Source organism: Globicephala melas, chromosome 12 (genome assembly GCF_963455315.2).
Source record: "Globicephala melas chromosome 12, mGloMel1.2, whole genome shotgun sequence".
NCBI classification, from domain to species: Eukaryota; Metazoa; Chordata; class Mammalia; order Artiodactyla; family Delphinidae; genus Globicephala; species Globicephala melas.
This window is the reverse complement of record NC_083325.1, coordinates 10,725,450-10,743,568: the sequence shown is the minus strand read 5'-3', so window position 1 is coordinate 10,743,568 and position 18,119 is coordinate 10,725,450. Positions and strand designations below refer to the sequence as shown.

The 18,119-nt window shown below is 43.6% G+C and overlaps 1 protein-coding gene across 1 annotated transcript in view; it reads right to left on the bottom strand.

The window, feature by feature from the left end:
• Positions 1–18,119, bottom strand: part of ACOXL (acyl-CoA oxidase like) — a 380,307-nt gene that overhangs the window by 331,012 nt on the left and 31,176 nt on the right. The window contains exon 2 of the mRNA XM_070046830.1: positions 7,687–7,766. Within this exon, the coding sequence (XP_069902931.1) occupies positions 7,687–7,744 (58 nt within the window). The 5' untranslated portion in view covers positions 7,745–7,766. The remainder of the gene's footprint in view (positions 1–7,686; positions 7,767–18,119) is intronic.

Genomic DNA, 18,119 nt, shown 5'->3' with positions numbered 1-18,119 from the left:
GTCGCGTGTGGGCTTAGTTATCCTGCAGCATGTGGGATCTTCCCGGACCAGGGCTCGAACCCATGTCCCCTGCATTGGCAGGTGGATTCTTAACCACTGAATCACCAGGGAAGTCCTGTAGATTGTCTTTTTATTCTTTTCATGATGTCTTTTGATGAACAATGGTTTTTAATTTTGATAAAGATTATCTTATCAGTTTTTTTTCTTTTGCACTTTCAATATTTTGAGGTCCTCTCTAAGAAACCTCTGCCTTCTCCTTTGTTCTTGTACAAACGTTGTTAATTGTGGAATTTGTGTTCAGGTGTATAATACAGCTCAAATTTTTTGTGTGTGTAGTGTGAGGTCAGGATCAAGGTTAAATTTTTTTCTATAGTTTTATCAGTAGTTCCAATGCCATTTATTGAAAAGACTTTCATTTTCCCATTGAATTGCCTTGGCAACACTGTCCAAAAATCAAGTGAACATATGGGTGTGGATTTATTTCAGGACTCTTCATTCTGTCCCATTAATCTATGTGTCTACCCTAATGCCAATACCACATACTCTTTTGAGTAGCTTTTTAATGTCCTGAAATCAAATAGGGAGAGTCCTCCAAATTCACCCTTTTTTAGAATTGCTTTAATGATTCTAGGCCTTTTGCATTTCCATGTATGGTTTTTGAATCAACTTATAAATTTTGATCAAGGAACTATAACACTTTTAAAATAATCATTACATTGTGCTTGCCTTCTTCTTCTTCCCCACCCACCCTTGAGAAAACCCTCCAATGACTTCATTTACCTTGGCAAAAAATCCAGACTTCTCACTGTGGCCCCCACGTCTGACTCTTCTTACTCGCTGCTGTTCCTTATCCTCTGCTGATTCTCTCCTGGGACCACAGAGTGGGATCCCTGAGCAGAGTGCTGGGAGGATTCTGTGACAAAGGCTGTCTGTGGCCATTGTACTTCTGCCCTCCCCAGGGGCCTTGACTACTCCAGGAAAGCCCAAGAGAGGAAGGATGAAAGGTGACATTCCCACGGCTCTGTCCAAAGACATTTTTCATCTGTCACAACATTATTGCAGTATTTTGACAGTTTTGGATTTTCCAAATTCTTGCCTTAAACTTAATGCCTCTTGTCTGGCAGCATGCTTCATCCCAAATTCCTAGCTGCCTTGAAAATGTTTCTGATTATTAGTGTAATCACATAATTTATCAGTACTGACAACATGTAATGATGAATGCATCGTATTGACATCACCAGCCTGATGCGTGAGCTTACTTTGCTGTTGACGAAAAATGCATTATTTTACATTGATTTTAATTGAAAAGAGTGATGGATTATGTACCTTGCAACTTTACTGAATTTGTTTATCAGTTCTAACAGTTTTTTTGGTGGAATCTTTAGGGTTTTCTACATATAAGATCATGTCGTCTGTGAACACAGATCGGTTTACTTCTTCTTTCCCAATTTACCATGCTTGATTTTTACCGCCAGCATCGACAACCACCTGACATAAATGTACTTTATTAGTTTGTAGCCTGCCTCGTCTCTAAAATGTAAGCTCCATAAAGCAGGTATTATTTTACCTGCTTTGTTCACTGCCTCTTGAACTACCTCATAGTAGGTGTTCAATAAAAAATTGTCAAATGAATGAATCACCTAGCCTGGCACATAGTAGGGACCTGGCAAATGATAACAAGTAATCATTATTGTTATTTTTAACATAATATTTCAATGCAAGAAGAATAATTATGCCTTAAACTGAGAAGTTTCCATTATGCAGAATGGTTTCCAGTGCAGTAAGTAAATAGCACCAGGCTTCCAGCTGCACCGGAGTCCCCAGGCAGGTCCCAGCTCACTCCCTGGCACGCCCTTTCAAGTAATCCCTGTGGCTGTCATGGATGACAACTCAGTTCAGGTGCCAATCTACACAGAGGAACTTCTATAAACAGGCCCTCCCTCTATCCTGTCATCTCTGCTCAGATCCTCCACAGCATCCCACGGGGCCAGGACTGACCCGACCAGAGCGCTGGCCAAGTGGCCAGGGTCCAAGTCGTGGAACCAGAGCTGGGACAGGGCCTCCTGCCAAAGGCAGCAGCACACAAGGCAGAGCAGGGGCAGCCTGTCCAGCCCACTAGGAAAAGCCTGGGTCCCAGTACAAACAGAAGCCAGAGGACCAAGGGCAGAGCCAAGGCCAGGGTGTTGGAGCCAAGAGCTCAAAGTCAGGAACCAGTCCTGGGATGGGACTTCAGTCTCTTGGTGAAACCCCTGCTCAGCTCCTTTTCTGCAACATGCCAATGGCTTCAGTGTAACTGCTTCCTGGGAAAGGCTGCTCCTTTTCTCAGGGGTTCATGAGGAAAGCAACAACGTTCCCCATGCCCTGTTGCCTTCTAAGGGGAGCTGACTTCCAAATCTTTTTCCATTCCAGATCTGATCACCGCCCCCCACCCCGGTATTTCTCTAAATACAAAAACCCAAACCATCCCAAACTGACACTATCTTAAATTCTGATGGAAATTTAATAATTGCAGTATAATAAATATAATATACACTTGATCTTAGCCAAAAGGCCAAGAAGCGATAATAATAAATATAATATAAATATAAAGCCGTCAATCCCCCTCCAAGCTGATCTGAGATGGGTGGTTTGAGAAAACAGTGGATGATTTAGACCAGCAGTCCTCAAGCTTTAGACCCCTTTATACTCTTAAAAATTATCTCGGGTACTTCCCTGGTGGCACAGTACTTAAGAATCCACCTGCCAATGCAGGGGACATGGGTTCGATCCCTGGTCCAGGAAGATCCCACATGCCATGGAGCAACTAAGCCCAAGCGCCACAACTACTGAGCCTGCGCTCTAGAGCCCGTGAGCCACAACTACAGAAGTCTGCGTGCCTAGAGCCCGTGCTCCACAAGAGGAGAAGCCACCGCAGTGAGAAGCCCACACACCGCAACGAGGAGTTGCCCCCGCTTGCCACAACTAGAGAAAGCCAGCGCACAGCAACAAAGACCCAATGTGGCCAAAAATTAATTTATTTATTTATTTATTAAAAAAAATTTTTTTTAATTATCTCGGATTCCGGACTTACTTGGTGGCACAGTGGTTAAGAATCTGCCTGCAAATGCAGGAGACACGGGTTCGAGCCCTGGTCCGGGAAGATCCCACGTGCTGCAGAGCAACTAAGCCCATGCGCCACAACTACTGAGCCTGTGCTCTAGAGCCCATGAGGCACAACTACTGAAGCCCACACACCTAGAGCCCGTGCTCCGCAACAAGAGAAGCCACCACAATGAGAAGCCCGTGCACCGCAAAGAAGAGTAGTCCCAGCTCGCCGCAACTAGAGAAAGCCCACACGCAGCAATGAAAACCCAACGCAGCCAAAAACTAAATTAATTAATTTTTTTTAAATGGCAAAAAAAAATTATCTTGGATTCCAAAGAGCTTTAGTTTATGCAGGTTGTATCTATCAAGTTACTGTACTAGTAATTAAAGCTGAGAATTTTTTAAATGTTTATTCATTTAAAAATAACAGTAATAAACCTATTACATGTTAATGTAAATGACATAATTCTTATGAAAAATAGCCACAATTTTCAAGCCAAAAACTAAATCAATGAGAGGAATCGCATTGTTTTGCCTTTTTACAAATTGTTTTAGCATCTGGCTTAATAAAAGACAGCTGGCCTCTCATGTCTGCTTCTGCACTCAGTCTGTAGCCACATGTTGTTTTGGTCGAAGTTGATGATGAAAACCTGGTGTCGTGCACGCAGGTAGTTGGACATCTACTTTTCAGATAGTAACAGAAAGGATCTTGGGTACACCCACGGGTCCTCAGATCCTACTTCGAGAACCACTGGCTTCGGTAATGATACTACCGTGCCCACGGCCCACGTGGATCATGGGGGTGAGGACGAGAGGAGCTCAGGATGAGAGAGAAGATGGCTGGGGACAGGGTTGGGGGGTAAGCAGTCACGGATGGAGTGGGGAACGTCATTATCCATTATCCATTGTCCCCAGTCCTCACTACAGTTGGCCAGGAATAGCCTGAGTCCCACTGGCTCCCTCCTGAGAAAAGGAAATGTTGGGATGGAGCATCCCTATGAGTCAGCCCTGCACCATGATTGGGAGGGACGAAATGCTGAACGGGAGCAATTCAGAAGAATTAGAAACAATTCAGGAGAAACAGTACAGGGTACCAGGAAAGAAGGACAGTGCGTCAGTACTCAAGCCAGGATGCACACTGCATCACCTGCAAGGTTTAAATGCTGATCCGATGAGCCTGACCAAAAGCCTGGATGGCAAGAGTTTGGAAAGCTCCGCAGGCGGTTCTAATGTGCACCCTGGGGTGAGACCCACCAGATTTGAGTGGGCTCAGGAAGCAATCCACCTGGCTTTGAATCCATGCTCCACTAGTTATATATACAGCTTACTAGTTGTATGACCTCTGACCAATTACTCAGCTTCAGTTTGCTCATCTGTAAAATACGAATACCACGAGGGATGTCGGGAATATTAAATGAGATCATCCATTTAAAGTTCTTAGAGCTGTGACTGACACAAGATATGTATTTAGTAAGTGTCAGCTGTCGCTGGTTATGGTGATTTTTGTGCAGGCTGTCAGCCTCTGTTGGCTTCCAGGGTGTCTCTGAGGAGGATGCCACACAGACAGGACCAGGCACCCAAGGGAGGGGCTGGGGTCCAGTCCGAGCACTGCCACAAAGCAGATGTCCCAACTGGGTCCTCCGTCTCCTCATCTGGAAATTCCAGAAGTCAGAGACCTCCCCCGACGCAGGACCCAGTCCTGAATCCTCAGAGAGAGAGAGAGTTGGCCGAGGGGCACAAATGTGATGTCACTGGAAACAGGTGCAGGAGGAGTTGAAAAGGTGCAATGAGATTTTTCACAGTGTGTGTGTGTGTGTGTGTGCGCGCGCGCGCGCGCGCGTGCGCATCTGCGCGCACTCTAGTCAGGCTGAGATACTGTTTTCCTTTTTAAATTACTGAAACACCTCAAATCTACTGCAGTTGACAGAAGGGAGAAGACAGAGTGGAAACATTTTAATGGCTTTTTCTCAGCCTGTGGGCTGTCCACCGAGCCCTGGGATGAATGAGGCTCGCTCCTCGTTTGTCCTCAAGGACATCATCGTCACATGTTACACGCTGCACTCTGCCTGGGAGCTTATCCAATCATCCCCAAAAGTTAAGAGCAACACACGAGGGCCAGGGAAAGATGGAAGGACCTGGAATGCTCTCTGAACTGGCAGTCCATGACTCAATATTTTCATGAAGAGGTGGGATGAATCATGCAACACTTCTTGAATTACTGGACGTGGACAGCTCCTCCAGCTGTTCACAGGGGAGAATTTGAGAGCCTTCACATGCAGATGTTCTGCTGAGTCTTATGACACCCGCCCCATGAGATAAGCCTGCAGCCCCAGTGACCGATGACTGACTGGTTTAATTTCCTTCAGGTTCATTGGCTTTTGCAAATTCACACAGAGAGAAGCGCCAAACAGGCTGAAATAACTAACAGAAATGAGCTGGAGGGATCGTCCAGGGCCAATCCTGTGCCTCCCAGAGGAATCACACCTCATCATACAGGACAGAGCTGTCCAGGCTGCTGACGACCACGGAGGGAGCCGTGAAAACAGGGAGATAATTGGATCCAGGGCTTAACACACTTCATCAGTAGCGAGAGTATGCAGGCTAATCCTTCAGACGTGGGGGGCTCAGGCTGCAACTGATAAACCTCATTAAAGGATCAACCCTCACGTCCGGGTCTTGATTTTTGACGCTAACTTAAGCCTTAGACATGTTGGGCTGATTAAGGGGGCAGGAGACTGGCCCCCATGTCGGAATCTCACCTTCCTGCCAGCCCCACACCGGACACATTTGGAGGCCAGATTCTGATGGAGAAAGTGGCTGAAAGCAAAGAGGGATTGGGGTTTTTATGTTCGGTTGTTTGTTTGGTTGTTCATTTGTTTGTTTGTTTGTTTGTTTGGTTGGTTGGATGAGAGAGAAGATGGCTGGGGACAGGGTTAGGGGGTAAGCAGTCACGGATGGAGTGGGGAACGTCATTATCCATTATCCATTGTCCCCAGTCCTCACTACAGTTGGCCAGGAATAGCCTGAGTCCCACTGGCTCCCTCCTGTTTGGTTGGTTGGCTGTTTGGCTGTTTGGTTGGTTGGTTGGTTGGTTGGTTGGTTGGTTGGTTGGTTGGTTGGCTGTTTGGCTGTTTGGCTGTTTGGTTGGGTGGTTGGTTGGTTGGTTGGCTGTTTGGCTGTTTGTTTGTTTGGTTGGTTGGTTGGCTGTTTGGTTGGTTGGTTGGTTGGCTGGCTGGTTGGTTGGTTGGTTGGCTGTTTGGCTGTTTGGTTGTTGGTTGGTTGGTTGGTTGGCTGTTTGGCTGTTTGGTTGGTTGTTTGGTTGTTTGGTTGGTTGGTTGGTTGGCTGGATGGTTGGATGGTTGGTTGGCTGTTTGGCTGGTTGGTTGGTTGGCTGTTTGGCTGTTTGGTTGGTTGGTTGGTTAGTTGTTTGGATGGCTGCATTCACCTCTAAATGTATGTTTCATTGAGAGGCAATTTACTAGCTTGAACATCCACTTTGCCAGCATGTTCTACTTGGTATGAAATGATTTTCCAGACTTTGCCAGCATGCTTCACCCTGTTCTCGGGGTATTTCCTTGCACATGCTCTCCGAGGTGACGCTGTGCCCTTGTCACCTTGGAGGGGCTGCTGGACCTCACCAGGAGGTGAGGTGCCAAAGCTCTGCCTGTAATTTCTTCCTCAGGAGAAGATGCTGAGTTCTGTGTCTGCCTCCTCAGGACAGACAGCCAACCGAAGCGGGTGGGTGGGTGGCGATCTGGTCTCAAACACGGACTCAGGCCCCCACCAGCTCTGATCCACACTCCACAGAGAAACGAGCCCCTGTGGTCTCCTGAATGGGAAAGACCTCAACCCCTCACTCCTCAGTCTCTCCCTCCGCAGACCACACTAGGCAGGAAGGGGGCCAGGCTCATGGCAGAATACATTCAGCTCCTCAGCATCTACTGAAGCTCATCCCCGGTTCAGGGCCTTCCCCCAGGGATCTCACCAGAGGGCATTTTTTTCCTGTGTAAAGTGTTAGGTTTAAGGAAGCTATGAAGCTGCATGAATTGACTTAAATTTGCCTAAAATATAGAGCTTCTAATGCTAGCATCACAAAGGAATCCTCTCATCCCATATTCTTTCTTTCCTTCTTTCTTTTAATGAGGCTAAATTGACTAAAATAATTTAACTGCATTGAGAGCGGCAATTTTTAGGTAAACAAGACTCATCCATTTTGGACAAGTCTAAAATGCTTAAAAAATCCATAAAATTAGTTCACTACGTTCCTCAGATATTTGAGTTTTACACCCCAAATTATATTTGTTTTGTGAACAAATATTTCATTACCTCTGCTCATTCCCCTACTACCTGGCCTGTGGGCTCGGGAAAAGTGAATCAATTAGGTTAACACAGGGAGGGGACAGAAAAGGAGAGTGAAGGAGCCACTCCCCCATACCGACCACATTGTCTGTTTCCCCCAGGGCAAAATTAATGTGCTTCCTTCCACAAGTCACAAAAGCAAACAAAACAAAACAAAATATTTTTCTTTCTCTGTCTCCTTCTCCTTCACTCACACACAGGACACCAAAATAACAATGAAACTTACCTGATCCTGAATTGTACCTTTTATCAGAGGCAGACCCATGGTAACCATCACTCTCTGAAATGTCAAAGCTCTCATTTCATCCAGACTCAAATCATACCTGTGACAAATGGATACAAAATGGATGTTAAGACGTTGGACTGATGGTGACCATGAGTGGAGCCTTTGGACCCAGGGATCTGACAGAACAGACATCTTTGTTGGGTCTCTCTATAGCTCTTGTTCCATGCTATGCGTCAAAGGAGGCCACCATGTGTGTGACACAGACTGTGGGGGGCGGTCAAAATGGAAGGAAAGAAAGAAGGGTTCCCTGACAATGACCTTAAAACAAGACTCTAACGTTTCCTCCTCTACCCAGGTGTCTGGGATGGGAAGATGGGGCAGATGGGAGAGACCTGTGTGGTGGCCCCAGGAGTGTCACCTAGAATTTCCTTCAAGAGAACCCACAGTGGGAGCAGCATTTCCCAGCAACCTGCAGCTGCCATTCCTTGGAATTAACCTTGGCGCTGGCCCCAGGCTGCTCTGCCCTCAGGCTGCTCCCGGCAGGTGATGAGCATGGCAAGGGTCTAGACTCCGGCCATTCCTGCCCACCAGGAGACTTTTTCCCAGGGACACCAGCAGCCCACTCAGACTGTCTCGTGACGGTGCCAGGCCCTTTCTTCTCCCTCATTTCATGGTGTCAGCCCTGCTTGCACACATTCCAAAGGTTCCCCCACCTCCCGCAGCTCCCTCCCTGTGGCCCTTCTAGATGTTCCCCCAGTAAGTCGCTTGCACATCTAGTCCCATCTCGGTGTCTGTTTCTCAACGAACCTCGACTGACATAGGAGGGGAGGATCCATGCTGCCGCCTAAAGTGTTTAAACACAAAGCACAGCCAGAGTTTGGGGGAACCGCACTCAGGTTTGGATGCTGACTGCCACCAACTGCGTGACCAACGTCAAGTGGCCTGCCGTGGCTCCATCCTCCCATCTGTAAGATGGGAATGAGAGTCACGAATAACCCAGAGGAGTGTCATTTCAAATGCTTGGACTAGGGCGTGCATATGTATGGTAAGTGTTCAATAGCAGTAACTGCCATTCACGCTCTTAGTTACCCCATCTCCTCCTTCTCAAGGGCAGGCACTGTGTCAGACCCATTTTTACAGCCCCAGCACCCCTACAAGGCCTGGCCCATGTGAGGCCCCATTCAATGGTGGTTGAACTTAAACGTATTTGGGTCCTCAGGTTTCACGACCAGGTTGTGGAGGCAGCGTCCCCACGGATGCCCCCAAAGACATGCTTACTACACATACTGTCCTCATGTCAAGTTTATTTCCACCCAGAATACAAACTGCATGCATTCAGAGTCCACATCTTAAACTCCTGTGTAGCCCCTGAGGACCATCAGAGCATCTCCCATTTAAACATTTTCCCTAAATACCTGCTGGCCAATTGCCCCAGACCAAACAAGAACCATCTTGACTTTCTCTCTTCCATCTCCAGTCTGCAGGTAACTGAAAAATCCAAGAGGACCCACCGTGCATTTGGGAAAGTAAAAGATAACCCCCCCCACCAAAAAAAAAAAAAAAAAAAAAAAGGCCAAATGGTCACAGAAACTCCCTAACAAAAAAATCTTGAGACAGGACAGGCCCATTACTGCTTTTTTCTTTTTCTGAGTCAGAACCACTGGTGGGGATTTCAGTAGAAACATTACTGCATGAAGTCAGTATTTTCCCTAAGGAGAACAGAAAATTAAAATGCCAATTTCAATAAAATGGGAGACTGGAAAAATCTCCACATTTGAACATACAAGTAAGGCCTGCCCAAAGCATCTGAGTCAAGCAGGCTTTGGCAGGAGGAACTGAAAAGAAGAACCGCAGAAAGAGATCTCACGGCACAACGCCCAAATGGTGACCGATCTCAGGAAATGCTAGTAAAAATTCACTTCCTAAATGGAAGATGTGCACACCGAGACGTAAAACCTATAGCTCTTATCTGGAAAGCGGGATAGGAATGGCAGTGAGCTAGCAGATAGCAGGAGGCCCGCTGGTCTCTGAGCTATAGGTTTAGGGTCAGGGTGACATGAAGAATCACATGCACAGGTCACGTTTGAGAGAAGTGGTCTATCTCAGTGGCAGCGGGGAAGGAAAAAGTTTCCATGTGATGAAAAGGACCCACTCTGGATCACTATCCAAGCTTTTCCCAGCTCCCCAACCCTGAAACCCCTTAGAAAATCCAGGCTAGAAATCATTCAGCTTCACTCACATCATTCAGTTATAAGTAATAAACAGAAATGAGCATAGAATTGAAACAATGACCCTACAAAGAGCAGCAAATCTATTAAAAAACTAAAAACGCTCATCAGGGGGAAAAAAGTCATCCTGTAGCAAATAAAAATTGTGACCAAATATTATCTACATATTATATAAAACCAGTGGTGTGGGACTTCCCTGGTGGTACATTGGATAAGAATCCGCCTGCCAATGCAGGGAACACAGGTTCGAGCCCTGGTCCGGGAAGATCCCACATGCCACAGAGCAACTAAGCCCGTGTGCCACAATTACTGAGGCTATACTCTAGAGCCTGTGAGCCACAACTACTGAGCCTGCGTGCCACAACTACTGAAGCCCACACGCCTAGAGCCCATGCTCCGCAACAAGAGAAGCCACCACAGTGAGAAGCCCATGCACTGCAACGAAGAGTAGCCCCCACTCATCGCAACTAGAGAAAGGCCGCACGCAGCAACAAAGACCCAACACAGCCAAAAATAAATAAATTAAATCTTTAAAATAAATAAAATTAAATTAAATAAATAAATAAAACCAGTGGTGTGTTAGAGCCAGTTTAAATTAGCTCATGAGATACAATTGTTAAATGTTAAAGAATTTTTGTGAACTAGTTTTTAAACACAGCCATTATCAAAAATTAATATATAGGGCTTCCCTGGTGGCGCAGTGGTTGAAAGTCCGCCTGCCGGTGCAGGGGACACGGGTTCGTGCCCCAGTCTGGGAAGATCCCACATGCCGCGGAGCGGCTGGGCCCGTGAGCCATGGCCGCTGAGCCTGCACGTCCGGAGCCTGTACTCCGCAACGGGAGAGGCCACAACAGTGAGAGGCCCGCATACCGCAAAAAAAAAAAAAAATTAATATATAGAAAGATGCACTGAAATAAATTCTATTTTAAAAATAAAAGTAATACTCAAGCTCATCCGTTCCTAATTATGTTATTATATTTTACTATTATCTATGTTCTTTGAGTTGTTTATGTGTATTGGTGGAAATACTATATAATGGAGGACTTCCAGTCCTGCCAAGGTGCAATAGCCCCATTCCTCCCAGATCCTCCCTCTTACAACTATAAAACCCTAGACACTGCACAATAAACAAGCATAGGATGACTCTGAAAAGTACAAAAAAGAAGGCAGACCACCTGGGGGAACTCAGAATTTGAGGAATGCCATGCCAGCAAATTCTCTGGGTTTCTTTATTGCCTCCCATGTACATATGCTGGACAAGATGCTACAGAATCTTCCAACCCAGAATCTCCAGCAGACACAGACAAAAAGTACTCCAAGAGAAGCCTGTTCTCCTTAGCTGAAGGATGCAAAAGGGTCTGAAGTTGCTGGGCAAACAACAGACTGCCTTTGGGAGTGTGGGCAGGGAAGCAGACCATCAGAACTGGCAGTGCGGATGTGCAGCAGGATTCCCAGCATCAGTTGGGACAGGAGGCTTTCAGATCGCATGGGCTGCCAGGGGGCTTGCAGAGACGTGGGCTCAGCTAACATCTAGCCTCAGAGTGGGGAGCTCTGGAGTATAAGCGGCACCACAGAGTTGTCCCACTCTGTCAGTCAGTAGCTGTGGGCATTCCCAGGGAGAAAGCATAACCTCAGGCATTTCCTGGGAAAGTCGCTCCCATTGGGCAAGGACAATTCCAAGGAGCTTTGCTGTGAGTTGATACCAGTCAACGTTGATAGCAGCTAGGAGATAAGTGTAGAGGCCTGGTAAAGGGATCAGGGTGGGGTATCAACAGCAACTGCTACAGCAGCTGACTACAGAAATCAGGAGAAGAAAATAACAAATTAAACAAAAGGAAAGGAGAAAAAATAAATTATTAAAAGAAAAGCAGAAAAGTAATCAGTTAGAAATCCGAAAGCTGGCTCTTTGAAAACAACCACCATAGAGGTTTTTGTTAAACATTGTACTGGGGGAGTCAGCCAATGCAATTAGACAAGAGAACAAAATTTAGAGAAATCGAAATTGGAAAGAAATGGGTAAAACTCTCACTATTTATCGATGATGCATGTGTTAGGTTGATTGTATTGATGGCCCCTCTGCTTGACCTCTCCTTGATCCCTGTCCTTTGACACTGAAGTTCTCATAAAGAGGCAGAGTCTGCTTCCCCAACCCTTGAGTCTGAGCTTGGCCATGTGACTTGCTTTGGCCATTAAGATATTGGTATCTTTGAGAGACGCAAAGGCTCGAAAAAGTATTTGTGCATTTTCTTGCTCTCTTACTCCTCTGAAATCCCCCCTGAGAAGATGCTTGAGATAATCTAAGAACATGCCTGGACTAGCCTATGGGGTGGGGTGGGGTGTATAAAGTAAGAGACAAGTACGAAGAGCTCAGCTGTATCAGCCAAAGCCATCACAGACCAGCCTACCTCCAGGCAACCCCTAAACATGTGGAAGAAGCCAGTCAAGATCAGAAGAGCTGCCTATTCAACCTACAGCTGACTACAGATTCATGAATGAGCCCAGACAAGACTAGAAGAACCCCCCCCAGCCACCCACAAACTCATGGTCCATAATATTGATCAATTATTGTTTTGAACTGCTAAGTTTTGCATTATAGGTAACTGATACAATAGTCCTATATACCTGGAAGCCCGCAAGACAACTAAAATTACTACAAACAATAAGAGTTGGCAGGATACACAATTAATAGAAGTTAATGGCTTTCATATAGATACATAAACAATCAGTTAGAAAGTACATGAAAGAAAAGATCCCAGTTGCAAAAGTAATAAAACAAAAGAAAAATATACTTAAGAATAAACTTTTTATATGTACATAACTTACCTGAAGAAAACTTTAAAACACTCCTAAAGTACACAAGCAAAAACCTGAACAGATAGAAACATGGACCATTTGTTTTAATAGGAAGAAAGGCCACAAAGAAATCAATTCTCCCTAAGTTAATTTATGCAGTCAATATGATCTAAATAAAAACACCAATAAGGGATTTTGAAGTTCACATATGAAAGGAAACAAGCAAAAACAACCAGAAAAACTCTAAAAATGAGGAGCCATGATCTGTGTGATAAGGCCTCAGTAATTCAGCCGGTGCAAAAATAGGCAGATAGACCAATGGAATAAAATAGAATGTCGAGAAACGGAATTAAATACATATGGAAAGTTAATATATTTCAGAGAAAGCTGGGATATCAAATCCAAAACATTGAGATGTTCTAATTGGGTAGCCAACTGGAAGAAAAAATTAAGTTGAATCCCTATCTCACACCATATACTAGAATAAATTCCAAATTGATCAGGATTTACATGGAGGAAAACAAAACCACAAGGTATTAAGATAAAACATAAAGAACTCTTTCATGATCTCAATGCAAAAAATACTTTCTAATATGATATAATATTTAAAAGCCATAAAGAAAAATTTGATAAATGTGACTATATAATAACAAAAACTTCTGCATGACAAAAACACCTTAAGAATAGTCAAAAGGCAAATGACAAACAGGGACAAAATACTTGTTACTGATGTCATTGCAAAGGGATGAAGCTCCCTAATTACAGAGCTCCTATAATTCATTAAAAACATACCAGCAAGCACAACAAAGGAAACCATCAACAAAACGAAAAGACAATGTAGTGAATGGAAGAAAATATTTGCAAATATATGACCAACAAGGGGTTAATATCCAAAATATATAAACAACTCATACAACTCAATATCAAAAAAACAAACGACCCAATTTAAAGTGGGCAGAAGACCTTAATAGACATTTTTCCAAAGAAGAAATACAGATGGCCAACAGGCACATGAAAAGATGCTCAACATTGCTGATTATTAGAGAAATGCAAATCAAAACAACAATGAGATATCACCTCACACATGTCAGAATGGCTAGTATCAAAAAGACCACAAATAACAAATGTTGGCAAGGATGTGGAGAAAAGAGAACCCTTGTACACTGTTGGTGGGAATGTAAATTGGTGCAGCCGCTATGGAAAACATTATGGAGGTTCCTCAAAAAAACTAAAAATAGAACTACTATATGATCCAGGAATTTCACTCCTGGGTATATATCTGGAAAAAACACTAATTGAAAAGATACATGGGGCTTCCCTGGTGGTGCAGTGGTTGAGAGTTTGCCTGCCAATGCAGGGGACGCGGGTTCGAGCCCTGGCCCGGGAGGATCCCACATGCTGTGGAGCAACTGAGCCCGTGCACCACAGCTACTGAGACTGAACTCTAGAGCCTGCAAGCCACAACTGCTGAGCCCACGTGCCACAGCTACTGAGGCCTGCCCGCCTGGAGCCCGTGCTCCACAACAGGAGAAGCCACGACAATGAGAGGCCCGCACACCGCAGCGAAGAGTGGCGCCCACTCGCCGCAACTAGAGAAAGCCCGCGCACAGCAACGAAGACCCAACGCAGCCAAAATAAATAAATTTAAAAAAAAAAAAAAAAGAAAAGATACATGCATCCTAATGTTCATAGCAGCACTATTTACAATAGCCAAGATATGGAATCAACCCAAGTGTCCATCAACAGATGAATGGATAAAGAAGATGTGGTATGTATATATATTATATATATATATGTATGTATATATACACGATGAAATATTAGCCATAAAAAAGGATGAAATTCTGCCATTTGCAGCAACATGGTGAGAATATTATGCTTAGAGAAATAAATCAGACAGAGAAAGACAAATACTGTATGCTACCACTTATTTGCGGAATCTAAAAAATAAAACAAACTAAGGTATCTAGCAAAACAGAAGGAGACTCACAAACATAGAAAACAAACTAGTTGTTACCAGTGGAGAGAGGGTGGGGGAGGAGTAAGCTAAGGGCATGGGATTACGAGATACAAACTACTGTGCATAAAAGAGATATGCAACAAGGACATATTGTACAGCACAGGAAATTACAGCCATTACTCTGTAATAATTTTTAATGAAGTACGATCTATATAAATACTGAATCACTATGCTAGACACCTGAAACTAACATAAAATTGTAAATCAACTAAACCTCAGTTGAAAAAAAAAAAAATGACCAAAAGGGGGCAAATGATTTGAACACATGGGCCACAGAATAAGAAATACAAGTGATACAAATATATTTTTAAATCTCTGCTCTCATATGCAGTAAGAGAAGCACAAATTAAAACTACACTGAAATACTGATTTTCACCTATTACATGAACGAAATCCAGACAGTCTGATAACACACTACGTTGGCAACGTTGTGAGGAGCTGATGCTCTCACACACTAGCCTGAGGGACGGAGGGTACAAATTGGTACAGTCTGCACGTGCAACAATTAAACAATATCTATCAAAATTACAAAGGAACCTACCTTTTGACCCAGCAATTCCACTTCTAGAAACTTATCCTTTGGACATCCTCACACATGTGAGGAGATATAAGCTATAGAATAATATGAGGTATGGATCCTCTTTTTTAATATAAACTGTAGTATTCATCAATTACAAATTTTGTAATCAAAAAAGAAAAATGTGGATCAAGAGAAACATCAAACTAAAAAGACCAGACAGCAAAGCCTATGGAAATGCCATTTGGTGTGTTTTACAGACAAGATTCTAAAACGTAAGTAACTATTGATAGTTCTCTCTTTACACTTCCATTCCACTAACGTTTTGATTAAATGGTTGTTATTCATCTGTTTTAAAATCCCAAATTCAGAGCGAATTCCCTGGCGGTCCAGTGGTTAAGACTCTGAGCTTCCACTGCAGAAGGCACCGGTTCATCCCTGGTCGGGGAACTAAGATCCCACAGGCTGCGCGGCGCGGCCCAAATTCACATTAATTTCACATTACTTTCACATTAAACTAAGCTTCTTACTCATACAGATACCAAGCATCTCACTGGAGTCAAATTTTAGTAACGGTTTATGTCAGTCTACAAAGAAAAATAGGACACAGGACAAGAACAGGTGAGGACTATTAATGCACAGATAATATATACACTGGCCAGAGGAACTGGGAAATTATTATAACCAGTAAAATAAACATACCTCAAGAAAACTGGGTTACTACTAAACAGCTCTCAACTATTAATACCCAACCTCCTTACGTTAAAGAAATTTCTCAACAGGGACAAGTTAGACATTTTAATTATAGGTCTTTCACATTCCCCACCCCCAACTCCCAAAATGCACTATTAGGGGTAAGCATAATGTTCCATGGGCATAAGCTACTCACTGTAGTGTTGTAACAGCGCAACATTGCAAACATCTAAAACACCATCAGTAGAAAAGTGATTCAGTAAGATATGGTACAGCCATACAATGGGATATTACACAAAAAGAAAATTTTCTTTCTATGGCAATATGGAAAAATTGCCAAGATATGTTTTAAATGAAAAAAATCAAGGTGCAAACAAGTGAATATATTCCTTTTACTGCTGCTCTATATGTTTTTAAAAAATGGGGTGGAGAAGACTACATGTTTGCTTGGTAGATGTTGTTTTTTTAAAACCAGAAACTAATAACAGTGTTTAGCTTTTGTGTGAGTGGGGTGGAGGTGCGGGGAATTGGGCAGAGAGGGGACAGCACTGTACCTTTATATGCTTTCTGACTTTTGAACCGTGTTAAACTAATACCTATTCCAAAAACAGATGTTTTAAAACGTGTTAAATTGTACACTTAAACATAACCACTAGATGGCGCTTGATCTTCATTCCAACTGCCACCCCCCCAAGGAATTCATTCCTATTTAACAAAGAAATTAAAGCTGGATGAAGAAGTTTTAGAAACTGTCTCCCTGAAAGCTTGAACATCTGCTTATCATAATATGAATATTTAAATTCCTAACACTTTTCAAGCAAAAAGGTAACCATCTCTGCGATGGAAAAGGCAGGGTTTCAGGAACATCTCAAGCTCTCCCAACTCCTATGCAACATGCATATTTGTTTGTGCATTTTCTGTCTTTAAATACCAACCCCCACGTTTAGCAATCTTAATGGGACACCTTAAATACTATGTGTATAACGATACGGTATAAATCATAAACAACAACGGTTTTGGGTATTTTATAATAACAGATATAATTTCTCTTTTCTGGTTTCTTGGGTCTGTAAGATATAAAGATTTGGCAAATATTATTATCTCTGTGCCTCAAATGGCAGAGAGAGGCCCTATAGAATTAAGAGACTTGGCAGGTCCTGGGTGGATGGCGTTAGTGTCGAGATTAAGAGACACAGCTGCCGGGGTGTGTCTGTATGGGGTACAGAGCGGGCCCTGCTCTACCCTCAGCAGCTCCACCATCATCTGACTTATCAGTGGTCTGTGTAGGATTTAGCTTGAGAAAAAATGGTTCCTTTACTAAGAACAAGGTTGAAAACCTCTGAACTAGGATATGCTACCAGCAAGAACTAAAGCAGAAGATACGAATCTCACCTTCCCTCGGAGAGGTGACGGGTGTGGGCATCCAGCGTGAGTAAGACGAAGCCTTACTGGGAAGTTTCACACGTGGAATTAGGACCAAACCACAAGACACTAAGTTTCAAAATCGAATCATAAATACCTACTAGAGAGGCGAAAATAAAAAATACTGACAATACCAAGTGTTAAGAAGGTGCAGAGCAACTGGATCCCTCATTCACTGCTGGTGGGAAATATTTAAAAAATGGTACAGGCACTCTGGAAGAGTTTAACAATGTCCTATGAAGCTAAATACACACTAATGTTTATAACTCAGCAATTCCACTCCTGGGTATTTACCCAAGAGAAATGAAACCCTTTGTTTACACAAACACTTATACATGAATGTTTATAGCAACTTTATTTGCAATCACCAAAAACTAGAAACAACCCAAATGTCCCTTGAGTGGGGCATAGATTAAACTGTGGTACATCCATACAATAGGTTACTACTCAGCAATAAAAAGGAATGAACCACTGACACACATGACAACTGGGATGGATCTCCAAGGCATTGTGTTGAGTGGAAAAAAGCCAATCTCAAAAAGTTCCATATGATAGGATTCCAATTTTATAACATTCTCAACATGACTGAATTACAGTAATGAAGTACAGATCAGTGGCTGCCAGGAGTTAGGGTTAGGGGGAGAATCTGACTCTAAAGGGGAAACACAGGAGGTTTCTCTGTGGTGATGGAATAGTGCTATATTCTGATTGTGGTGGTGATTGGTTACACAAAACTATACGTGTGAATTACATACACACACACACACACACACACAT